Raw genomic sequence first — 27751 nt, 5'->3', positions numbered from 1 at the left:
GATTTCAGATACTGCGATATATTCTGTATTGACAGCTGTCAGTTGCAAGACACCCGGATCTTCATTAAAGACTATAATTTCTGCATTTAATTAATTTTTGGTCTTCATTTGTGGGAACGATTCTATGTAGCACTACACCCCATGTCTGATATTTTCCACTTACCTTGATTCGCTCACCATGGTGTCCATAGCTCTAGTATTATAGCCAAGTCTATGTACTCGTCTTCATTTAGGAGCCTTACTTCTCCTAAGGGGGCCTTAGCGCCCTGAATACCTGTCCCATTCTCAGTCGAAGGCCATTAACCATAATTTATCCCTTTTGTGAGGCATGCCAGGCGTCTTTTTTTGGATTGGACAATTGTTGCACATGGATCTGGTGAACAAGGCTCTGTCTTCGCTTTCTTGCAGTTGGCACATTGCGATTCCTCCTTTTGACAGGGCAGTTTTCAAATCTGTGGTTGCCTGAGCCGTGGTGACCGGTCTCTTCGTTCCGGTAGTCTTGGCTGAGAGTCTATAGGTATCCCTGAAAATTGTCGCAAAGGAACAGTCGGATGAGGTCGCTAATTATACTGCTGTCATAATCTATATAAACTCGGCCCACGTTTTTATTTTGCTCCTTGCCTCCAGGTATACCTCAGTCACCCAGTTGACGACTCGATTGCCCAGTTTTTCCAAATATGTTTAAAACCTAAGTGTATGCTTCAGCCCTTAGGCCATTTCAGTTCTAATATCTTCGGAAAGCATTTACTCGGATGTTTTCAATGCATTTTCGGCCATACGGGGGAAGATTTTTACAACAAACCTTGTTTATTTCCGATTTTTCATGTGAGGAATCAGGTCTTTCATTAGCCAATAGCTTTTATTTAAGTTTATTGTAGTAGGAAGGGGGTGTGGTTTCGACTACTGATCAGAGGGCCTGGATTCAATTCTCGGGGAAACCTCTGGCCATCCTCGGCTTCATCAATGCTATATATTTTTCTATATCTTCCTGGGAAATCATAGGTGGCACAGGGAAAGGAAAGGATGAGTATATTTGGGAAATGGACAAGTTATGCTGTCTAAAAATTTTGGAGAGTCCTTGGGTTAGTGAGGGACAGACAGGGAGCTTCACAAATTTCTACGCGAGAGTTGGGAAACGAGCTATCATTCAAAGTGCAGAGGATACAAGGTCTGTCCCAAAAGTTGTAAGACTTATTTTTTCTGGATACACGGAAGGACGGGCGGCGGTCTCTTTGCCTGGGTTCGAGAGAGGGGAGTCTCAGGAAAGGCTAGAGAACGGTGGTAGTTGGCTCCCAGCCTTTACGGAGTGCGGATTATTCGTTTGCGAAACCTCTATTAAGTGACCTTCTTACGCTCTGTGGGGAGCAAGTTATTGGAACAGCGCGACGCTATCAAATAGAGCTGGAAACTGGGCAAAACTGAGAAAGAGACTCATGAAATGCTCAAGGCAGTTTATGGCGAAAACGACATGGGTGGATCGGGTGTGTTTGAGTGGCATAAGTTCTTTCGGGAAAGTAGAGAAGGTTTTGAAGACACTTAACGTCCAGGAAGCTCTTCGGCCTCAAAAAGTGACGAAAATCTTGCGAGAGTGAAGGCTTTGTTGGGCAGGGATCGCAGATTAAATCTTCGCATGGTTTCTGATGAACTTGGTATCCCAATAAGTGATGTGCATTGACTTGCGACCGAAAAAATGGGCATAAGAAAGGTGTTGTGCGAGAGCTCTCAGACGAACTCACACTCAGATCTGCCGAGAGCTTGTAAACCATGTGAGTGAGGATCCAAATTATTTAGAATACCAGACTTCTTCCTCTCCCCCTCAAATCCGTGCTGAAAGGACGTCACTAAGGCTCGGTGGAAGCGTTAAAACAGACCGTTACAATGAGGTTTGCAGCATTCCGGGCGCTACCGATCAGAAGGCGTGGAAAACCCGCCGACAGCGGTGTGTGGACCCACGAGGGTGCTACTTAGAAGACTTTTGAATGAATGTATCAATTCTGGGAGTACATATATTTTATTAAGCCAGCCCTACTACTTTTGGGACAGACCTTGTCTTCCTTAATTTTTTGACGGCCGAGGTGCATCATCTCAGTTTCCAAACCTAGGGAATTCGCAGATTTTCAGTGTATCAGGCTTCTTAAAAAATACATTTCTTTAAAGAGGCATGGCTCATTTGAATCGAAAACCTAGGAAAGTAAGTTTAATATGGCGAAAAGAACCTGGTTGAATATATACGACAGAAAGTGCCACGTTTAAGAGAAATTCAAGGGTATTCCGAGCGTTATTGTAATTTGGTTTGTCCAAAATTTCTCCATAGGCTAGCATTGATTTTCTATTGTAAGAGAAATCGATGAATAGCTTTTGAACATAGAGAAAACTGTTATTTTTGATTCATCAGAATAAAGTATGATATAAGGATAAATTTGACTAGGAGAGCATTTCGTTGAGAGTATTTTTAACAGGCCTGAGAAAAAATAAGCACTAACTAATCAACTATGAATAAATTCAACAGAGCATGACCCAAATGCCTTGCTTTAAGACTGCACTAAAATGTTTTGAAGACAGAACCTGACAAACTCAGTAACTCTGAAGTGATGAGACGTGGATGCTTTTGATGGGCATTGGATACATGGATAAAATAGCCACCGGGCAAAGCAACTTCCCCTGGCTGCCTTCTTAAAAAAGATTGAAATTTCTGTTAGTACAGTATTCAGTAATGATCTCGTTGAGGATTCTTTTTTCCATCCAACAGTGCTACGGTAATGTTGTCTTCTTGCTGGAAAGCCCTTTACTCTCTTCATTGAGGGTTACCAGTAGACAAAATTAACAATATAGAAGCCTTCCAACTTCTTTTCATTGGCTCTAGGAACTTACTTAAATTTGCTTTTATACTTATTATTTAAGTCTAGTATGCACCGACCAGACTGCATTCTAAACATTAGCCAAAAGAATTACTCTTATGTTTTGGTAATTATGTGCATATAACAATAATTAAACTGGTTAGCAATTCTGGATGTCTTCCAAAACTATAATTTCTTGAACGTTTTACTGCTCAATTTGGTTCAGTTAAATTCAGTTTACTAGGAGTTTAATACAATTGAATAATACAAATTAATTTTGTACGACAGCGTTTTAGAATGTAACTCTCATATTAAGTAATAGATTTTTTTTATCATGAACACAAAAAAATTCAAAACTTCTAGGAAAAAACCATTCTTCTAGTTCTCACATAAAACTGAGTATGAAAAAAACAACAAAACTAGATGTCTTCTCTTCAATAGTACATATTAATAGTGGGCCCCTTCTTGGTTAAAAAGACTTGGTTTTATTGTGCCCAGTTGAACTGAACTATCTTTAAACTATGGTCCAATAAAAAAATCGTTTAAATATTCACCTGTTAAAACTGAAGGGTCATTTCCTAATTCCTTAAACATTGCATGAACTGTATTTGACAAATCAGTAACAAGTTGTTGTGCATTGTGGTTCTGTTAGCACATATTATATGATTATAGAGCACAAATATGCAAGGTAATGGCAGAGAGTATTGATTATACAAGGTGGTTAAATAGACGAGGCCAACAGGTGAAGAGGCTGTAAGGGGCAATATTTGGTGCATAGAATACAAATTTCCAATCAACAAAGTTATCCTCACTTTGCAAGTCTATACCTGCGACACTCACCAAGCTAACCAAAGGATAGCATGGACTAAGAATTAAAATCAATAATTCCTTTGTCATTCAAGTTTGTGATGAAATTTTTTTTTCCCAATGTATTCCAAAAAAGACTTTTCAATTTAGAAACATTTTATTTACAATGTCTACCTTTTCATTGTCTCCTACAACCTCCTCCAAAATCAACCTTGACTTATGAAATTCTAAAAAAGAGGGCTCATCTGATAGCCTCATATTGTTATGGCTTTAAAATTGCATCAAACGACACAGTGTACATTTGGAAACATAGCCAAAGTAGAATGAAGAGAGTCTGCATCAATAATGGAGAAGACAATATTCCAGGATAATTAAAATTAGATTGTACATACCCATTAAAGAAAAGTTACTGTTGGAACACATATTTAATGCTTACATTGAAATTAAATTTTAAATAAACAGTATCTTTAAAGATTAGTGTATGTGAATAACACCATCTCTACTGGGATTATTATGCTACGCACGTATTCGTAAAAGCAACAACTGAAAACATTTTTAATGAGAACAAATTGTTAAATTGTCTTTTTCAAACAATACTCTTCCTCAGCTCAAAGCAGAGAGTACTGTTCTCCCTTTGATGGTGACGTCATATGAAGGCTTGGTCTTAGAACCACCAAAACCATTTAAGGATACTACATGAGCTCTGTACATATACACTATTTACCATATGATAATACCCATATACAGACAGAACATATCAATTATACTGGTTTTGATAAAATCTTAGTAGGCCACGTCCAATAGCGTCAGCTATTAGAAGGCTTCATTGGTTTAACATGCATTTATAAAATTTTTGTTTGACACAAAATCAAAATAATGTTCACAGATTAAAGGCTCCATCAACATTGCAGCTAAACATGTTTGACTTTGTTTTCTAAACCTGCATAACAAACAGATGTTTATTTGCTGTGTGCAAAGCAACCCACACATAAGAGTTTGCCAAATTAGTTCATATTTATAACAAATTACACTCAAAGCAATTATGAAAGAAATTGACATGGATGGAGAAAATACAAAGAAACTTCAAAGCTAACAACATATTAAAATAACATAAAAATAAATGGCATGTTTGATAATGTTTACACAAATGTGGCAGTCCTGAGTGCAAATGCTTCCTACTTTCAATCGCAATTTACATGCTCAACTAAATTTGTAAGATCAATCAGATCCTATGGCACTGTTCAAATTAACAATACATTAAAATGAGCCAATGTACTTCATGCTTATAAAAAATTATACTCCGGGGTGAATAAAAAAGGAACAAAAATGGGCGGACAGATACTGAAGAAACGTCATAGCTAACATCACGTTAAAATAACAGAAAATTAAATGACATATTGGATAATGTTTCACAAAAATGGCAGTCCTGAGAGCAAATGCCTTCCAACTTCATCCACAGCGCACATTATTTTTTTAAATTCACAATTTAAATCATAAAATTCAATCATGTTATATGATTGATACCTGTCACATTTAAAGTAAACAATATATAGACGTAAATTACAAAATTATTACATAATATATGTATCACCATTGGAAAGTTGAAAAAATAAAGCCTAACTGCTCTTAAATATCCTTAGTCTTACAATAATGCTCTGCATACTATAAAAGACGGTTTCTTTCAAAAACATGGATAAACACGAAAAATATATACCCCACTGAATACAGTACACTCTGCAATTTCTTGAGTATTTTTCAGACAATAGGCCACCATTTAGGAGATGTATGAAACTAGGTTGTGGCATGATATCACTTGAAATAATGGCCTCTCAAGAAGTTAAAGATTACTAAAATTACTCGTGCTTCCCTAATTTAGATGAGGAAGTTGGGGTGGTGCCCATCATAACCAATACAGTGACACTGTATTTCACAAAATCTGTGGACTGGAGAGAATAACTGAAATAATCTATAATAATCTCTCATAGTCTTGATTTCAATTTTAACTCATTGAAACAAATAGTAAGAAAACACCCTTCTGGGAGTCCAGAAGTACAAGGCCATAATGGTGAACTTACACGAATTGTGACTCTCACCTTCATCCCTGCACAAAAAGCAGAAACTTCTTCTCAAATACCATCCAGTACTTCAAAAGATGAACACAGTACAGAGTGATGTGATTGCTTTCTGACGGACTAATATCATCAATACACATAAAGTTAGATCCATAAGGCCTGAATTCATTCCCACTGAACTCCTTCGGTTTACTTCACGCAAATTTTCGTCTCAAGACTAATGCATTTTAGAGTTGCATTGATTCCATTGCAACCATCATTCATGTCACATAATACTTATGTGACGAAAGATCTCGCTGCAACATACCTGAGATGAACAGTTTTATGCTGTATGGTTATCTAACCAAAATTTACATTATGTTAAAACACATTAGTTCGGACTAAACTACTTTAACAGTATTATCATATTCTAACTTTGAAAGTGTTTTCTTAACACGCAGAGAAGTCAGCCTTACAGCAGGATTATGATGCCAACATTCCTGCATTAACTTAGACATTGTCCTCAGTATCTGAAATCAAACAAGATTTTTAACATTACTTAGTCATACAATTCATTAAAGTTGCATAAATATGCTAACACAGAAACTGTTGAAAAGATTGAGAGAAACGCAGATTTAAGGAGAAAAAATATAACACTGACATGGCAAACTTCCCACTGTAAAACACCATACCAATAAGTTGCATGCTTTGCCTGGTTTAACTTTCTCTTTTCTAAGATGAGATAATTAGCGAATGACACATTCATCATATTTAGACATGCAAAGAACATGAATAGCTGTTAACATGAGTCTTTGTACTATACTTTAGAATTACCTCAAAAAATGAATAAAAATATATAATTATGACTGGCAATGGGAAATTAATAAATATATACCCGGGAGCCTGCATTATACTCTAATTGAAGCCAAGATGAAAATATTTTTTGCCATTAATGCTGCTCATTGGTGAATGAGATGAAGCCCTGGATAATCCAAGGACTTGAAATAGGGTGTAATATTTGAACATAAGAAAAGATACGTAACTAAATTCATTCATAGTTCGAATGAACTGTAAATGACTTGAAATGGCATTTTGCTGATGCAGCTGTTTACTAGAGAAATATTTTCTTACAGACAAATATTTTTTATTGATGCTCAGTTCTGTGATAAGAAAGCATGACGATATAAAACCCTTGACAATCCAGGGGGCCAAACTGTGAAAGTCTTCAGCATAAACCCATTTCATTTGGATTACACATCTGGATAACTGTAAATCATATGCATTTATCAAAGCTGGCAACTTTTCTGTAAATGCTTCAGTAACACTGTCAATAACAGCACATGCAATGCACTTTTGTCATAAATATTATGCCCACTAAATGGCAACAGCCTACCACCATTTGCATCGTTGTTTTCTGCATGCAAGTATTAGGCAAGCTTTTACCTTGTATCTATATCTTGTAAGTCAGTTCCAAATATTTCTATTGCATGCGATTGTTTATTCACATGTGGAAAGTCCATTCCATAGCAGAAAGGCTTCTTTTAAAAGACCATCAGGACCCCTAGACTACACCTCTGTCCTTATAGCTTGAAACACTTATCCCAGGGTATCTCCAATTTTTTAAGCTGCCCAAAAAGTAGGATTTTGGAAGGTCCTCAAAATAGTTGTACGTGTCGGCAATGACTTCATTCGAGGCGAGTTGTTTCCTGGCAAGCCGTTTTTTTCAAACTTGGAAATTTAAAAAAGTCAATGGAAGGGGGGTCAAATCTGGTGAATATGGGATGTTATAGTAGTTTAAACTTTGATTCCATAATTCTTGCCATCAAAACAGCACCCATGCATTGCCTTCTTTCAACTTTTGAAAATATAATTTTTTGTACCTGGCTTTTTCCATTTTGTAGAAATTGAATTCAAACCAAAGAGCTAAAGATGGCTCTCAGCCTTCTTTTCCAGACTGGACAGTATGCCATGCGATATCAAAATTCGAACAAAATCTCTCCATACAATTTCCCCAAAACTTCATTTCGTTTAATGTTCTACATTACACTTTATTTTGCCGACATCCTTCTTTGGCGCTACTATCAAAAAAGTTACTTTAGTGTTTCTACCACAAGACCCATAATCATTAAGTACCAAGGTATATAGAGATAGACAAAATCAGATGGGAACAAATTAGTTATACATGCCAAATACAGAAGTAGCATCTACCAAATATGAGGCCTTTAGCTGAATCTATGATTTACCATATTTGCCAGCATATAGGACACAATGGAATATAAGATGACTTCTTTATTGCAGTTTTTAAGACAATAATTTTCCACAGTTTTCTTGAATTTCCATAATGACTTATTGCACTAATTTTATTATTATTTATGCCGAAATAAATGCAAATAGGGAACACTATATTTAGGTACTTTTCCATCAACATCCTTAACACACAGAAATACATCTCTGGAGCTAAATGAAGAATCACTTGAAGCCTCTTCCTCAGAAACTCGAGTCTTCCTACAACAAATCATTATACGTGCCATCGACGCAGTTACTAATTCCAAATGCCTTAAATGATCTCACAACTGTTTAACATTTCACAGAATTCAATGAAGTTTTGACCAACTCACAAATCTCCGAAGCGCTAGACCTTTTCCCCTTCCTCATGGTGTCACTTCCAAATCTGTATCTGCATCCCACTTTTCCATTTCTCCTTCATTAATATTTTTAATGGTTTATCAATGAAAACATGGAAAGATTGAAGCTGGCTTGTCAGGCCACTTGGAATCACAGCTGAGTTATCACTTGGTTGATTTTATTTTTCACAATTACCATTCTGTGACTTAAAAAACATTCCATAGCAGAAAGGCTTCTTTTAAAAGACCATCAGCACCCCTAGACTACACCTCTCTCCTTCTAGCTTGAAACACTTCTCCCAGGGTATCTCCAATTTTTTAAGCTGCTGCCCAAAAAGTAGGATTTTGGAAGGTCCTCAAAATAGTTGTGCGTGTCGGCAATGACTTCATTCGAGGCGAGTTGTTTCCTGGCAAGCCGTTTTTTTCAAACTTGGAAATTTAAAAAAGTCAATGGAAGGGGGGTCAAATCTGGTGAATATGGGATGTTATAGTAGTTTAAACTTTGATTCCATAATTCTTGCCATCAAAACAGCACCCATGCATTGCTTGGATGGAAGAGAAATTCTCCCTCTGCCAAATGACCACATTCTTTCCTGATTCCTTCAACCCAACCGGTGCAATAACGCATAATGAATTATACTCTCTTTTGATCATTTTCCCAAGTAATTGATACACACGATTCTGTGCACATTCTAAAAACCATGACCATTACCTTGTTGACCAATGCCACCATCTTCGCTTTCTTCGGAGTTAGATCACCTTAAGAAATCCACTATTTCAACACATTCTTTGTCTCTGCACTGTAGTAATGTAGTCACGTGTCGTCAACAGCAACGTATTTATTGATGCAGCAACTAGTCAGGATTGTGATGGGAAAGTGCCAAACCAGCCTCTGAATCGACCACATGACTGCATTTATTCTCCACTGAGAGCAAACGCAGCACCCATCTTGCAGAGATTTTATTCACATTCAATTTTTCGTGCAAAATTAAGAGCACTGTGCCTTGTGATATGCATGTGGTCCCAACTATTTTACAAAATTTGAATGGCCAATCACTCAAAGCCTTATTGTGGATTAATGGCCACGTTTAAATGCGTGTACTACATTGCAATCACAGTGGCAGATGGGCAATGAACTCCATCCGATTCAGCTTAAACTCTTTCTGTGTTAAGTCTTTTAAATTGAAGATTTTCATCATCACACGCAACTCAATTTTTACTTTTTTCAGATAAAAAGTTTGTTTCTTCAATTGACTATGAAAAGGAAACCAAGAGATAAATATGGCTGAAACTTTAACAGCAGTCTAGTGAGAGATGTGGCTTCCTAAAAGCAAACCTTTTCAGATACTACAAGCACCATTTCTGGAATTTTCTAATGACATATAGAAGGACCCACATACATACATACGTATATATCTCTTCATTCTGTCCAACATACATTTCCTATTCATACTATCTCCTTGCTTGCCCAACATTTTCTCCTCTTTCACAGTCTTCAACACCCCATTGCCAATCAAAATGCTCGGCATTCACCTTTCATGCCTCCTTTGGATTTATCCCAGCAATGATCTCCTTCTCCTCCCACCATACCCAGCACTTCCTGATTTGTTTTCCTTTTCCATCTTTCTCCACACCTATTGCACAATAGTCTATCTGTGATTAGCATCTTGCTTCAACAACCTAGTTTCCAAGCTGCACAAAGCCATGCTCCATATCATACCTTCATCTCCTTACTTAATGCCAATCATCCATTTGCTGCTTTTTTGTCCAATGTAGTTCTTTTTCATACATCCGAGTACTTAGACCATTTCAATCCTCAACAGTTCCAACATACATAAACTGTTTCACCTGCTCTAGTTTTCACCCACCTTTTACCCTTTAACTTAGCTGTCCTCTTTCTTGAACACTTTATAATCTTGGTTTTGCTTTCATTCATTCTCATCTGATACCTATCACACTGATATTCTATCAGCAATGTCTGAAACCCATTGACTGACTAGCTAACTACAAGTTCATCATAATCATCTGATTACTAACTGATTTTATAAATTCCCCCACTGACTATCATTCCCATCTCCAGATCTTAACATTTTATTTTTAACATTTCCTCAAAATATAAGTGGAAAACCAAAGGCTATAAGGGGCAACACTATCTTTTCTTTCTAAACTGCCTATTCCTGTGTCTCATGCCACATGCCCTGCCTCACGAGTTATCCACCTACCTTTGACCGACAGTTTAAGAATTGCAACACAAAAGTGCACACTAGTCCAGCCCAGAAGAGGCTGAAAACACCTGAAAGTTTGTTGCAGTTACATGAATGTTCAGTTATAACATGGGTCTCGTGGGATGGAGTTACCTCCTGTGTTATCAACAGCCTGCTTTATCATAGTGAACAATAAAAATACCTGTAAAACTAAATATGATAGCTATTTTATATTCAAAATGCAATAAAAGTAATGTTTCACAATTAAAACGCATGCCATACTTAGCAGGAGTTATTAAAATACTCAATTATTTTCTTGTGATGCAACATTTGATACTGTTCCCTAGTCACATACATCATAATGGTTTGTAAATGGAAAAGATGCAGTTCGTTGCAATCACCCTGCCTCCCCAACCAATTTCTCACTTCACTACTGCTATTCAACTCTTTTTTATTTTATAACACTCAAGCTCACATTTGCCTTCTAGGAATTTTTCATACTTGCTCTCATCTTCCAAGAATAAAATTGCCCTTCCAAGCTCTAGAATGCAGCCACTATTTCTTCATCGTAGATACAGGAGTTTCTTCATCTTCAGCCTCCAAGGCTGCAAGATCATTCTCTTGTAATACATCGGTAAAAACATTTGAGGGGTCACATGCATCTTCTTCAGTAAAACCAAAAAAACTCTTCTCTAGCGCTGATGATATTGGCCATGATTATATGCTTATTGGCTCATGCACTTCAACTAGCAATTTTAAATTGTTGCTGAAATTATGATTTTCTGCTCCAATCCAATATTGTAGACCATTATCTTCTGGTACCTGTTTTCAGGAATTGTTTAGTTCATGATAGCAGTGAGCCATTCGCTCCAAGAGTGGGCTTTAGAAAAAGGTCTGATAATCCATTGGTCCTAGGGCTGAGGTATTTTTTGGCAAAAACACTGCTAAAATTTACCTGATCTTGGCTTAAAAAATTTGGACGATGGATGTGTAGGAGAGTTATTCAACAAAAGTAGTACTTCTTCTAACTTTTTTAAACGCAAGTCATTTCACTAATGGTCCTAAATGTCCATTGAACCAAGACATGAAAATATTATGAGTCATCAAGGAATTCTTATTGTTTTTACAAATGACAGGGAAAGATGTCATTTCAACGTCTTTCAAACACCAAGGACTCCTTGCTTGCATCTCTTCAGTCTATAATTCACATGCACACTCAACTTGAGTCCACATGAAATAATGCTCTTAGACGAATTTGCTGATTTGATAAAAAGGTTTTGAATTATTGTAATTAATTCATGCAGCTGCCTTCCTTCCATAACCAATTATTATTTAATCATAGGTCATCGACTGCAGTAGGGCTGTTGATAGGTGAGTCAAGATAAAATTTGCTACAAAGTTACATTCTACTAACAGAGAAAATAAATAATTTTTTGGAGACAGGAAAAGACCTGCAGAATATCTAAAGCTGCAGTTTAGTGAGTTAGGTAACAACTGGATTTCATTTTACACGGAATGAAAAACATGAGATATAGTTCCTCAGGAAAGAGAGTTAAAAACACTCACCTCATCTTGCTGCCAATGTGCTGGAACGTGAGGTCGTATCCTCTTGATGCAGACGACCTCGTGCATATCTTCAAAGGAGGGGTCACTGGGAACATTGTTAGAGTAGGGTGGCCTGTAGGGCTCGTCCATCAAGCCCATTTTTTCATCATTCACCACTGTTCGACTGGCTATCTCCCACAACACGAGTCCAAATGAATACATATCGGCCATTTTGAAAGACTCAAATGTGCTCTTGTTTAATGTTTCATCAAGTACCTCTGGCGCCATGTAACGCCTGGTCCCAACACGTGTGTTAGGTGCAATGTCTATCTCATTGCTCTCACTAAGAGGAGGAAAAGCATGGTATGAGATATAATTCACTTTTAAAACAATACTTCCCACTGTGCACCCAAAAAAAAGAGGTAACTTGCAAACAGAAATCAATTGCATGCTTTTTCAATAAAATAATTCTTCCAATACATTATAGCAGTTGCCTATCTTTAATTTCACAGTTGAAGGGACAGGCTATGCATCATATGAAGCACCACGTTGGATTAAGTTATTTAGCTAAATAAATGCAGAATTGTTAAATTGTAACAATCATTCGCCATGACCGGGATTCAAACGTGGATGCCTCAGAGTCCATCCGAGTGCTTTAGCCATTTAAGTTACCGAGGCATCCTCTTACACTTCAAAACTTTGGGACTTCAATAGGAACAAGGTGTTATGATGAAATACCATACACAAAATGTCACAGGCAGTAGCAGTCATGCGCGTAGTGCCATAGACCCCGAGGTTGAAGACAACATTTTAAACAAAGGAGTTTATCATAGACAAATTCAAAGAACTAAGGGAGATGCTAAAACAGTAACTTTTAATGTAGTCATTCACCAACATGCATTTCAATGCAGAATTTTCAGAGTGTAAAAGGTGAATGATTTTTACACGTTGAAAATTCAGCATTTAAATGCATATTAGTGGATGACTCCATTAAAATTTACTTTTGTGGCATCTCCCATAATTCTTTGAACTGAAATAAACATAACTACAGAAAGATAAACACTTGCATACATTTACTTAATCAAAATTGATGCATACCTTATATATCTTACAGCCAAACCAAAGTCAGCAATGGCACACTGACCATTTGATTTCACCAATATGTTTTTACTCTTGATATCTCTATGAGAGATGGCAGGTTTCCCCCGAGTTCCAAATATTTCAGTGTGAAGATGTGTCAAACCAGCTACAGCTGAAGATGCCAGCGTAAAAGCTGCAGAGGGGTCCACCGTGTGCTTTGTAAGATAGTCATGAAGAGAACCATACTCGTGGTAATCCGTGATTAGGAGCATTTGAGTCCATGAACCGGTGCCCTTGATGTCAGCTGCTATGAAACCTAAACATAGAGATTCACTATTAGAAATGCTTCACGTTTACAAGCATGAAAATAAACACCAAAGAGCATAAACATTTAGAACTAAAGATTTTAAAGCCTTATTATACTTGTTTAATATGATAAGTGAAATAAGTTTATGGAGGAAAGGAAAGTTAAATTTTTAGCAACTATTATGAGAGATTAGTGAAATAAAGGAAGGAAAAGTGTTAGAAAAGAAGGAAAGAGGACAACAAAGGTTGAGATATTTGGATGATATTAAGGCAATAATGGGTGCAGGCAACTGTTATAAACTGATAAGAATAGCAGAAAATTCCTAGTTGCAGGAACAAGATAATGACAACTATAGTAGCACTACTCCACGAGATATTTATTTAACCCAAGACCAGTTTCTATGTACTACATCATCATCAGGAAATGATGAACTCAGATGATGAATTCACTCAAAAATGTAGTACATCAAAACCCATCATGGATTAAATAAATATCTGTAGGAAAAGTGCTACTATTTGTTCGAATTCCACCACATCATGCCAAAAATTCTTGCAAGTAATGACTTATCAAAGGTAGCCTTTAATTAATGAATGAATAAATGTGCAGCAGAATTGGCAGTATAGTATGTAAATGTTGAGATAACTTATTACCTTTTAAGGGACAGGAAAAATGAGAAACATTAAGAAACAGAGAGAGGATGTTACACGAAGAGAAACATGGAATGTGAGAAGCTTATTCGTGTTCATCACCACGTGGTTAAAACCTTAAAAAGACCATTTGAGGCAGTGCACTGCACCAGGAATGCCCTCTACACAACACTACATGCAGTAGTAGAACACAAAAATAGCAATCATAACCACCTTCACAATATTTATTCTTTACATACATCTAATTATTAAGGGCATCCCCAATTCATGCAAAATGTTTTGCTATGAAGAGAGATTATGGCCTATGGATGTTAACCAGTTCTACTTGACACAAAATAATACGAACAGATGAGGGAATGATTTGAGTACCATGGACAATAATAATACTCAATTGGGTTATAATTGGAGAAAATTTTAATCAATCTTTAATAAATACAGAGGAACCTCACCTAAAGTGCACCTTGGAAAGTGAGTATTTCAAATAAGGAGCAAAAGTAGTGTACCCAAGAATAACTTGCTTAGCAAGCGAATTTTCACACAACAAGTGACTAGGAGCGGGAGACCCTGATGACTGTTTACGTTTGTGTTTGGCACAAGTTCCATTAGCATCATAGTGTAGCCCCAAAGAAAAAGCTGCAGAAAGAGAGCCAAAAGAGAATAAAAATAAACTGTAGAAATGAAAAGTGAAATCATTCAAAAGGGAGAATTAGGTTTACTGATCTATCATGCACATACAATCACCGACATAAATGATTTCTACTATCCTCAAGAACAAGGACAAGCTGACTCTTGAAGAGCTTATGAAGTTGCAATGTGTTTGACAGGAAGAAGTTGTGGAGGAGAATTTGACTGAGAAGAGGTAACAGCAAAGCAACAATCATCTAGCACAATAAGAGAAATGCTGAAAGTATAAGAAACTACCATCGTACATTTAGAGGCATCAACCTAATATGGCAGCTGTTACGCAAGCTACGAATTTATATGATGATAATGGTGAGTCTGATTTTTGAAACATTTTGAGCAGCCGGCAAAAACAAGGGTATCTTGAGTTTTCCAGTAAAAAAGAATTAGGTATATGTCAAAAATAAGAAACTAATTATTTTAATTTGATTTTTTCCCTACAAATCTTATTCTTATTCCAGCGTGGTACATCCCATGACAGAAAAAGAGATGAAGACTATAATTCTCTCTTGCATCGTACATTGAGAAGCATCACCCTAATACGATCTAAAAATTTACGCTATGATAATTCTGTGTTGCATTTTCAAAAAAACTTGAAAAGCCATTATAAACACACGTCTCTTAACAAGTTTCTAGTTAAAATGAATTATGAATATAATATAAATAATAAATTAATTATTTCGATTCCTTTATGTATTCTAAGAATCAAATTCGCATTCCAGGTGGTCTCTTCCCACGATATAAGAAAAGGTGAATGTGAACACACAATCCTAAATAATGTCAATATAATTTTCATTGAATAAACCTTGCACCAAATTTACTTTTTTTGGCATGGAATGCCTTATTGCATTTTACACCACTTTATATGGGAAAAAATTATTCACTAAACGAGTGTTTCATTTTACGAGAAAGGTTGTTGAACCGATCATGCTTCTATTATGAGGTTCCACTGTAAAAAAAAATATGAATACCGAACTAGATAGTACTCTTTAAACTTGTATACCTCACAAACCCCATTAATAAGCATTCAAATAACAGAGAGACTAAAATATCCAAGGGTTGATAGAATTGAGAACTATGTATGCACTAAGCCTATTCTTTTCTTGCCTCTTCTTTAAACCTGTCCAACTAACCATCGGATGCTTTGAACTCTTTTGATTCCCTACATTGTGGGAATATGAAATACTTTTTCTATCATGACACCATTCACGGGGATATTTAACGATCTATCAATTAAAAACCGCTTTTTCAGTAATTCTTCATGCTTGGAATTCTTCACATATTTTCCCTTTCATGACCAATACCCACACTGGTTTTAATGTTTCAGAATCAAATCGTGATTTTCACTCTACATTCAATATAGAAGCCTGCAATCTTCATGTTTCACCAGATCAATACAGATTCCATTGTGAGAATCAACTTGCTCCAGAATTTTTATTTTGTCCTCAAATGGAAACGTTTCTTTTCCCCCTTGTCAAGCAAAATAAAATTTACATTCCCAAGTAATGGAGAAAAATGCAACACATGAGAATCTGAGCTACTTCACCATTCGATTGGACGAAACACTTGTCCAACTTCCAAATTGTGTGAAGAAATATTATTACATTTGATTTAGAGTAGTTTTGATGCGATAAAGCAAGTTTCAACCCCTTTAATCATTCAACAACCCATTGCTGTTATATCTGTTTGGTTGAGGCAGTTGAAGTCATCCCAAATGTTATAATGTAACATATGATAGCTTTAAAGGACCAAATGACGTTGCCCTGGCAAACATTTACATTTTGTTGATAATTTGCCCCACCCGCAAAGAAGAGGAACATTATTGCAAGTCTACATTAACTTCCCTATTATTATTATTGCAGTTCTAAAGAAATATATCGGAAAGAAAGAAAATTTACTTTTAGCTGAAATAAGCCTGAAAGCATTTTTTTGATTTTCAAGAATGAACCTAACCCCATGAATAAATTTTTGAGTAATCTTCATACAACTAAGAACATTTGATTACTTCAGCCAAGTTTAATGGGTACACTAGAGAAATTATCATTCACTAAAAAGTAAGTACACCATATAAGCCATTAACTATTAGTAATCTAAAATGAATAATGGGAAAGTTTCATACATTCTGATGATGGAATTCTATCCTCAATTTATCACTTTTTCATGGCTAACATTATCAATGTAGTACACACATATTAAATGACAAGCTGCAAACTGAACCCCAATGAAATAAAAGCATATGCGCACCCCACCTTCTTCAAGAGTCATGTCTAGCTCCAAAAAAGAATCAAGTATGGAAAAATATGAACAATTAAATTATTACAGGCAATGCCCAATGCATCAATTTCATGTAATACTAATGGAAGACTGCATTAAATATAATTTCTGATACTGGAATTAACATATACTGATACAAACTATCAAACACTAGAGACTGTTTATCGATGATAAGTCTATTTTATAATTTAGTATGTAAATTCACCAGAGGTCGGCACAAGGGCATGCAAAGCTAAGGAGGTAAGGAGGGGCTATAGAAGGTCAAGATAGGAAAGACAAGAAAGGCAGAAGAAAAGGAGTGCGTGTGGAGGAGAATTTACAGCAAAAAGTTACAGATGAGGGAGCCATGGAAATCTGTTTCTTCCGGGAATTAACAGCACTCTTGCATGAGACCTATTATTCAACTCCTCGAGCAAAAGAGCAATCTCTTCAGCATTTAACCATCCTGTTTCTCCTCTCTTCCCATTTTTCACCAAGTATTATGCATTCTTATACATAGCTATACAGAAGAATTGGAGATTACACATACTCAAACCAGTTAACCACTTTAACTAATCCATTATTATATTTATTTGGCTACTTATCACATAATGAGCAAAAAGCATTTCATAATTAAATATTGATAATTATAGGAAACATGGTTCAAACTTACCTAAAATATTTTCATGCCTCATTAACACTGTCTGATAAATCTCAGTTTCTCGAAACCAACTGGCTTCTTCTGTTGTAGAGAAAACTTTGACAGCCACTTTTTCACCTCGCCATCTTGCCAGTAAAACCTCACCATAACGACCCTTCCCAACAGATTTCTCCATTTGGATTTGCTTCGCAATGGTTCTCTGAACCTAAAAATATTTAAAAGAATAATACAATGAAAAATAGATATCAAACCCCCACAGATCTCTTACAGATAATAACTAAGTCGTTTAAAATAACTGATACATGCCAACAGAGGAAGGCCAGATCCAGAGCCCGAACTTTGTTCAATCAATTCCTGTAATGTGCCACTGCTACTGAGGTAAGTATCCTTATTGGCAGATTCCGCAATAAAAGTCCTTCTGCGATCTTCACGCTTCCGAATCCTATGAAATGAAGAGGTTAATGCTATTAAAACTTTCTCAAACCATGAAAGAATTTAAAAACAGGAAATCACACTTAAAAAACATGCATTGCCAGGATAAAAGAGCACTTTTATAGTATATACAAACTAGTAATGAACATTAAGGCTGCACTGCAGGAGCAACATATTGCTGGTAACACAACACTAAACAAAAAATCAAATCATATTTTACATTTTTTCATTAGTGACTGTTTAGATGCTGCCTCAGAGCTGTCAATGCAGACCCTCAGAGTAATTCTCAATGAACTGGAGATACAGTATAATGCAGAAAACCTAAACCAGCAACAGAAGAGGGGAACAACTGGTGAAAATTCAATTTCAGAGAAAGAAAATATTTATTTCAATGGCAGAGCAAACCTGAACAGAAGACTGTTTGAAACTTAAGATATAGTAGAAAATGAGCTCCAGGGCCAAATTAGGAAAAGAATTTACGGTTGATTGCCTGTGGACTCCTAGTTTATTGGGAGAGTTACATTGTATGCTTGCATAAAAAGAGAGGCAACATCAGTTAGACCAAGGTGTATTACGTTTCACAGCAGAACCACGTGTGAGATGTAATTAAATGCACTACATGGCATGTATTTATGATTTATTTGGGACTTTTTTTTAGGTAGTTCTTTCAATGAAATATTAAAACTCGGTTGCTTACTACTGTCTCAAAACAGTGGTATGATCAAAATTTTCAATAAAGACAACTATTTTCTATGTCTGATGTGGGAACTTCATGGTCTTTTTCTTGGCAAATTGGCTTGCGACTCAAGAGGACTAAGTCATACCCCTATGCCCTTGGCGCACGCCATTCCCTCGGCACATTTTGGAGTAAAAAAGCGCATCTTATAGGACAGGCAAAATGCTAATTCATATAATTTGGTATAGATAAACATACAATGCCCTTTCCTATCCAGACATTGACAATTTGCACAGTGTGGACAGTAAGATTATGTGCTTTGCTTTGCCCTCAAATACAACTTTGCCATTTCAGCCCGAGAACAAGGAGGAATTATTATTTGCATGAGGTTGTACAGGCAAAAATTTTTGAATGAATTTATAGAAGGGCTAGATTCAAGTTATAATAATATTGAAGACAGAAGGGAACAGAGAACAACAATTAGCGTAAAAAAATATTATGTGATGCCTATGTGCTTAAACTGGGCTGATTCTTGGAAGGAGCCAAGACAATCCACTATTTCAAATGCCGGGCAAAATGGTTGTCTAAGAAGAGGGCTAATTTCCACTTCACAGGATTTAAATCTCAAGATGATTCGGAATCTGCAGCCTGTCAAAAAATTATCCTTTAAAGACTTAAAAACATCGAGCACTTTATTTATTCTACTGAAGATGATCCAGGTTTAAAAATATTAACAAAAGAAAAAATAACTGATAGTGCCATTATAATTGCCATGGCGAGAGGGCATTATATATATAGGTCACAATAACATTGGTTATTTCTTTGAGAGGGTACACTCATTATTACTCGGGCAGAGCTGAAAAAACAAAGGACTAGAATACCATGAGCAGGGAGAAGGCCGTGCTTTGGGTGGGAAAGGTTGGCAACAAAAATACAGAGCCTTTCACATGGATGCAGCTTTAATTCTGGTAATAACTTTATAATATCAAGTTAATGAAAACAGATAGTTTGAAGTATAGAGGTAAATACCTATTTCTAGGTTTGTGCTTAATTTCATGTGGAAAAACATTATCTTTTTAAATTTTTATGTTTACTCTTAATTGCCTCATTTTTCCGGGATACCACTGTGATAGTATCAATGCCTCATTAGCATGCTTCTCAAGTCTTATTTCGGTATCTAAACACAAAAGAAAATAACCTTCAAGCATAATGTTGTGCTTGGAGAGTGCATGCATTTAGTAATGACCTTAGTAAAAGTATAACTCTACACTCATGAAACTGAGTAGTCGTAGATTGTTTCAAAAACCCTGGGAAAGTGAGTTGCCATTTCACTACATTGAAGAAAACCCAATAGATTAAAAAGTGCTGACAAAAACTAATTGTTAAGTAAAAAGTTAATTCATTCAGAGTTAAACTAAAAAAATATTAATCCTATAGCTATAAAAATACGCCTAACTATAAATAAATTGCACATGACACAAAACATCTTAAAACAATTAATGGGAGAAAAACTACCCAGGAGTAAAATACAACAGAATAGGATAAAACAATAAATATGAATCTAGTCCTAACAATTACCCTGAGAAACTAAATTAAGTGAAAGAAATGGAAAACCTTAGGGAAGCATCACCAAATGAGCGGTAAAGTGAACTTAGAATTTTGAAAAAAAATGACGTCATGCACAAGCTATCTCAATCTCAATTGTCCAAAAATATATACTACGAGGTCTGCTCAAAAGTATCGTGAATTTTAAAATTTCACGGGTTACGTATATTTGAATTTGATTTTTTGTGGTGCTATGTTGGTATTTATGTTTCCCACTTATGCCAAAAAGTTTGGCCATTTTGAATGTCCAGTTAATTGATGACAGCTGTTTTGCTTGGACGTGTTTTGGCTTGACTTTGATTTTTGCCTTCTCCGAAATGGATCAAAGAATCTATACTAAATTTTGTGTGAAAAACAAAATTAAGTGAACAGATGCATTTAGAATGTTGACTGTGGCTTATGGAGAAGCTATGTTGGACCGAAGCAACGTTTATCGGTGGTACAAAATGTTCTCAGAGGCCCGAGAAGATGTAAACAACGAAGAGTATGCCGGATGCCTGAGCAAGTCAACGACAGACAAAAACATTGATGAAGTGAAGAAAATAGTATTGGCCAATTGTCGAATCACCATTAGAGAAGTTGCTGAGGACCTAAACAAAAATAGCAATGCATTAACATTGCTAATGAGGTGTTCGACTCCTGAGGTTCACAGCTGATGAAATTTGCTCCACAGGGTCATAACTGGTGATGAATCATGAGTTTATGGTTATGAGGTGGAAAATAAAGCTCAAACATCCCAATGGAAGCTGCAGCACGAGCCAAGACCCAAAAAAAAGTGCGCCAAGTTCGGTCGAATCTGAAAGTTTAGCTCATGATGAGTTCTTGCCACAGGGTAGAACATAATTAACTTGCAGGTAATAAGGATTATTACCTGCAAGTTATGCACAATTTGTGCGAAGCAATCCGCCACAAACCCAGATCAGTGGAAGAACAAAAATTGGCTTTTGCCCCATGACAACATCCCTGCTCACAAATCGTTACTTGTGCATGCATTTTTGGCCAAAAACAACACATTAATGATGCCGCAGCCAATGTATTCCCCGGATCTGGCCCCAGCGACTTTTTCTTGCCCCCGAAACAGAAGAGGCCCATGAAAGGACGACGCTATGGTACCATTGACGAGATAAAAGACTGCATTGAAGGAGGAGCTCAACAAGATCACAAAAAAGATTTTTTGAAGTGCTTTGAGGATTGGAAAAAAAACGTTGGCACAAGTTATAATATCTAATGGGGATTAATTTGAAGGGGACAAAATAGATATTGGAAAAATATTCATGAATAAATAAATAATTTTTGAAAAACCACAAAAGTCGCGATACTTTTTGAACAGACCTCGTATAAATGTACTTGTAAATCATCTGTTCACTCCTTAGTCTTAGCTACATAGATGACAGCACTACTACAGAGGGTGTCCAAACTCAAGCTGCCTTCTCACTATTCTCACTAGGTACTTTTGGGCACCTAAAGTCATGAGCACTAATGCCCAACCAGTTTGGATGTGGCTTAACTTATAAGCATCTCCAAAAGAGCAAGCAGTTTTTTCAAAACATTTCCCTCATCGTCCCATACATCTCAGCAGCCTATTATATCATATGCCAATGATGTAATGTAGAAAGTCTGTATGCATGTTTACCACAAAAATTAAATCTTTTACAAGAATGGTTGAAATATGTGGAAATTTTTCTGATAGTGATGGTTAATTTTCCTTTCCATTTACTCTTTAATCATTTTATACCATGCAATTTATCATCCTTATTTTTAATGTAACACACTTCAAGTTGCATAAAATTTTTTCCATGGAAAATGACAACAGTTTTGCAACTAACAACTTTTAAATTTTAATAAAAGTCATCTAGAGCTGGAAATGCATCGATGAATAATATTTACATGAACTCGGGTGTCACAATATGTATTATTTGAACTCATCATTTCATGAAATTGTGTGAATTTATTTCTACGGTAATGGTCATGAGAATGACAACAAACATTTAGAGTGTTATTGATTTATCAACAGCCGTTAATTCGGCCAATCCGATTTGTATGTGAATGCTGCTACCTTCAATAAAATATAGCAGAATTCAATGCCATAAACGATCATGTTGTCACATAGCGGAATTGTCAGCTGTAACATCCTTCAATATTTCAGCAAGATGTGTAAATGATAATGTAGGTATGTTATTTCAATGGGGGGGAATTTCAATTTCAATGGAGAACAGAATTGACAGATCCTTAAAATATGCAGAAGACAACTAGCACATCTGAAGTTAAACAGACATTTATTAACCAAAAACATGATCAATTAACTTAATGTAAGTAAAAATAAATACAGCCACATTATTGATGACTTAGCTAATAGCATATTATGTTGATTGAAGTTACTTAAGAACAACTAAGCTAATTTCTACCGACATTCTGGGATTTATTTAATTTAATTAGGATTTTTTCAACTTTGCATAAGATGTTTTTACAATTTAAGTTTCCTGTTTACTATATAAATTCATTTCAAGTTGTTAGCAATAAAGTAAGCAGAGAGATATTGTTGAAAAGTATTCCATGGGGTTATTAGCCTCATATCCCCAGCTAATCCAGATTTTGCTTAATCTGGACAACATCTGGCCTCTCATAATCAGCATTAGGGAGGCTTTACTCTACATGATTTCTCCCAAACGGCATCCAATATCTTTACAAATTGATTTGTATGCGATGCTATGATGAAATAATAACGATACATAACAGATCCAATTCAACGCATTGGAGCGGTTTCATATGTTGTTGCATTCCCATAATTAGATGAAAGCTTTTATACAACAAATTTGCATTGAATGCATGGTGACAAGTTAAGTTTAATTCTTAATGATAATTAAGGTTATGGGATCTCAATTTATTAATCTGTCTTTTCAGAGAGGGTTATGAATTATTTAGAACATCCTGTTGCTTTAGAATTATATTTTGATAACTCTGAACAATGAATAGCCAATTCTAAGTACTCAACAAATTGAGTATCTTCAGGGGTGATGTGGTGGAAGTCGAACATAATGAATACAATCAGTTAGTCACAAAGTACTCAAGGTTAATTGGTTATTAATTTGAGCAAATACCAGGGATAAGAAAAATGATTGTTTCTGTCAAACACCAAAATGACATTGTTATTGCTTTCATATTGTGTTATTGATATCATGTTATGTCACCATACTAATGTTATTTTAGTCATGGCATGTAAAACTGGAGATGAGCATTCCGGAACATTGTTGAGATAAAGTCATAACTGGGTTGCAATAAGACTCACTTTCCAAAATAATCTGCTTCATTGGGCATTGTGACAACTCATAACTATCAATTAATAATTGTCAATATATTCAGCCACATATCATGAAATTTATGTAGGCATGTAATCAAAGGGTATCCTGGAGAATCGGATGGCATGCTTCATCAGGTTTTTCCATGTAAATCATTAAAACATATTCAAAAGCATTTCCTGTCAGTTTACTCAATTGCATAAGCTGGGTAAAATATGTTTTCAAAAAGTGTTCTCCATATTACTCATGTTCGATTTATAAACTTATGACAGCCATCATTTCATGATCAGAACTTAGTAAATACGTCGTGATTGAGTAAGAATGAGCATCAGCCGTTCATAATGCCAGGGAGGAGAGATTAATATGATGTATCCAATTTGGCCAAGTGCCTCATTCAAAACTATTTCACAAATCATAATCTACATTTTTTAAAAAAAGGTATGTTCTCAATCTATCCGTGTTGTATTCATAGAATTGAGCTCCTACGGCTAGTAGTATTGAATAAATGAAAAACTCCAAGTTAACTGTTTACGGCTATTGGAGTTTTTCATTTATTCAATGTCTGTGTTGTGACTTCATGACTGGTAACTAATTTTTTTTGAGAAAAGTCAGATAACACTTCCTCTCCAGTTACAAGCAAAAAAACCGCTGAAAATGGATCCAATGCAAGACAGAAAATTATGCTAAGCCTGAGGAAATTTTTAAAAAAGGAATTTGAGATGACTCTTTAATTTGTGTTTTCAAAATAGCATCACTTGAAAAAAAATGAAAATCAATTCAGCACCAGGTGAAACATATTTTCAAGCAAGATTTGGCTTCTTTAAGGCTTGAATCAGACCTGTGTGGAGGATACTTCACAGAGGTGAAAGGCTGAAGAGCTTAGGTGCAAACGGCCAAGTGCCGATTCAGTTCAGTCCATGTGAAGTCACATGCACTAACTTCCACCATTCTCAAATCCCCATTCTATCTTCTCTCCTCTAAAATTTTTCAGTTTCCAATTCATTCTAAAAAATGAAATTTTTGCCTTTCAAAGGAACAAATTCAGATTTGTCAATCAGGTACTACATATTCATTTAAGGCATATTATTTTTTTGGCAAACTACTCCACAACTTATTATTGAATCTCCTACAGCACTGAAGGATTGCTCTGTATGAGTGAGATGAGCAATTGAATTCCTCCATTTTGACTAAATCTGAGTAGTATCACTTGTTTCTTTTTCAGGAATATAAAAAAATGCCATCATTCAATCAGAAAGAATAAATATATATCATTCACTATTTCTAAGAAAATATCTTGGGGAGACCATCTAAAGGAGTGAATTCAGAGCCCACATAAGTATCAAAATAATTGTGAACACATCTTGAATTTCCAGCACGTTAATGTGCCAGTGAGGATAGAGGGACAGCATTTCAAGGGTGTTGATGTGTCAGCTCTCGGGGAGCGGAAGGGGCGAGGTGACCAGTTGGGCAATGAGCATTTGGCTACTGCCCAGAGTACAGGCCAGGTTCAAATATGAGTGACTCTGGACAGGCCCAGCTCAAACCAAGCTGTGTGATTTTTCAGGTGCCATATCTTCCTGGGAAACCACAATCAGCACAGGGAATGGAAGTATCTCCTTTAGCCTGAAGTGAATTTCACACACTCTAGGGCTTGGTACAAGGAAATCACCACCCTCAAATATGAATTTAACCTTCAGTCCATTTACTGAGAGGGTAGTCCGCAGTATGGTTGAGAGGAAACAGTTGGGTTAAGGTGAATAAGAGACTAGCATAGACTAATCCTTCCATCACTCAATCAATCTCAGTTTCCTGAAAGGGTGTAATTCAGCCACAGGGACTCACACCAAGAAGATATACAAAACATGGGTCATTCCTCATCAATTCATCAAATAAGTGCCATTTTTGGCAACTCCTCATTATTTCATTGATGCTTTCATTGCCAATCCAAAACTGAGCCCCAAAAATATCTTTGTGAATTAATAATTTTTGCACCTTCTATGAACAATGGAACACATCTGATTGTTTGCGAGTCCCCAAATATCTCTATGTAATATAATCTAACCTAACTCAAATACAACTCCATTATTATAGGGCTAAACATTATAAAAATACCTTTTTTAACAGATAAAAAGTGTGACATAGGTGATAAAAATGCTTTCAATAATATTTACACCAATTTAAATGATATATTTAACTTGACATACTGAAATTTTGGGGATATTTCTTAAACAGGAGGATTTGAGTTTAAGTATGCATGCTTGACACCCACTGGGAAGTCTACCTTCCACAACATGAGAGAAGAGGAGCAGGAAGAGGTGCTCAAAACACTATTTCCAATGATTACAGCAACACCTGACACACTTATCATAATCTATTGTTGGGCTGAGTCTTCTCAATGGGCACTGTGTACATCATTTTTTCATGTTTTCATCAACCTTAAACCATTGACTTAGAAACAAATACTATATGACCACAGTATCACTTATCATTTGCTAAATACCATAAATAAGGAGTAAGCCAGCACCACATTACTTCTCATGAATTTCCATAAATTGTGGTATATTTTGAATTTGGAAGGGTACAAAATCTCTAGGGACCCGAAGAAAATGACACAAGTCAAGGGAAAGGAAAGTTTCAGGGGCATTGACACAAAGTTTCACTTCAACTGTCCTGCAGTCCTTGCATGAGGCACAAGAATAAAATCTTGTATGAGTTCAGCACCAGCAGAGACATGAGAAACACATATTCCTATTCATTAAGGCTGATTGGGAATGCTCATCACAGATTCAGGTTTACTTTGAAAGGGCCAAAGACAACAGTCACTGATACTGGACAACGACAGTTAGGTGCACTGCAGGTATGGAGAATCAATGATACTTAACAATGCATTGGTGCAAAAATTAATTACAAATGGAAAGACTCATCCATATTATTTAATATTTAAACTGAAAACACTCCCTAAAAGTGACAACTTCCCAGTAAGGAGTGTGGGCAGTTCACGAGACAAGGGTTGAATGGGCAATGATATTGTTTTAGGCTGGATAAGTGCATTTAGGAACTAAGTTAAGACTTGAATAATTAATCAATTCAAGCGGTATGACTTCTAAGCTTCAGCCACTTTATTTTTGTGTTAATTGCCCCTCCATGTCTCATAAGAAAATTATAACCAGACAGGTTAGAAAGTTCCATTAATGAAAAAAACACTAATAAGGAGAATTAAGATGCCCAAGTAGACATGTCAATGGATTATTACCTAATGGAATTAAAAAAAAGAACTTTACAGTTTGAAGTTTTAAGAAATACTGCATTTCTAGCAAATGTGGAAGTAGTGATGAGATGTATGGTTTTGACAGAGTAATGGATGAAGAGAGTTCTGCTGGCAAGGCTTGAGGCTTATACCACCAAAAAAAAATAAATAAAAAGTTAGCATAACATCTCTTTGATTTTTTAATGTTCTTAGCTTTTTCACTTTTTTTACTCTTAAATAACACCTTCTATTCGTGCAATTTCAAGATGATCATGAATTGATATCATCCTATTAATATAATGCATGCATGCATCAGCAGGTAATGCAGCAGTTAATACTAAAAACTAATAACTAAAAGTTTTACCAACCTTAAATATGTCATAGACACCAACACCAGGAGAATGAAAAGGCACACAGTGAAAGAAATCATTAAAGCTGCATGGTGCACACCGTCTTCAGTGAGCATATTGTCAGGAGATGGTGTTCTAACCTCATACTCAGGCACCAAGTATTTATTACATAGATTGCTATCATTGCAACAGAGAATTGACTTTGGTTTTCGATGGGGCACCACATTAGCTTTGCACTGCAATATAGAAAAATATGCACAAAGTTAGTATTGAACAATGGAAAATGGTATTTCACTCAGTCTCACTTAAAGTTACACCAATTTCCTTAAGAACTGCATTACGGCACCATTTTTCTCAGAAAATGTGACATTTTATTACACAGTAGAGACAATATCTTACAATTACACATTGACCTACCATTATGAATGTACAGTTAATGAATACGGAC

The 27751-nt window shown here is 35.9% G+C and overlaps 1 protein-coding gene across 1 annotated transcript in view; it reads right to left on the bottom strand.

Annotated features, from left to right (window-relative positions):
* Positions 1-3259: 3259 nt before the first annotated feature.
* tkv (serine/threonine receptor kinase thickveins) overlaps positions 3260-27751 on the bottom strand; it is a 31308-nt gene continuing 6816 nt past the window's right edge. Inside the window, exons 3-8 of the mRNA XM_071583348.1 lie at positions 27322-27539; positions 18004-18139; positions 17710-17902; positions 13167-13464; positions 12090-12411; positions 3260-6225 (exon numbers count right to left, since the gene is read on the bottom strand). Coding sequence (XP_071439449.1) covers positions 6097-6225; positions 12090-12411; positions 13167-13464; positions 17710-17902; positions 18004-18139; positions 27322-27539 — 1296 coding nt within the window. The 3' untranslated portion in view covers positions 3260-6096. The remainder of the gene's footprint in view (positions 6226-12089; positions 12412-13166; positions 13465-17709; positions 17903-18003; positions 18140-27321; positions 27540-27751) is intronic.

This window comes from Hetaerina americana, unplaced genomic scaffold, assembly GCF_022747635.1.
Source record: "Hetaerina americana unplaced genomic scaffold, ioHetAmer1.1.p SCAF_130, whole genome shotgun sequence".
NCBI classification, from domain to species: Eukaryota; Metazoa; Arthropoda; class Insecta; order Odonata; family Calopterygidae; genus Hetaerina; species Hetaerina americana.
This window is presented reverse-complemented; position numbering and strand designations above follow the sequence as displayed.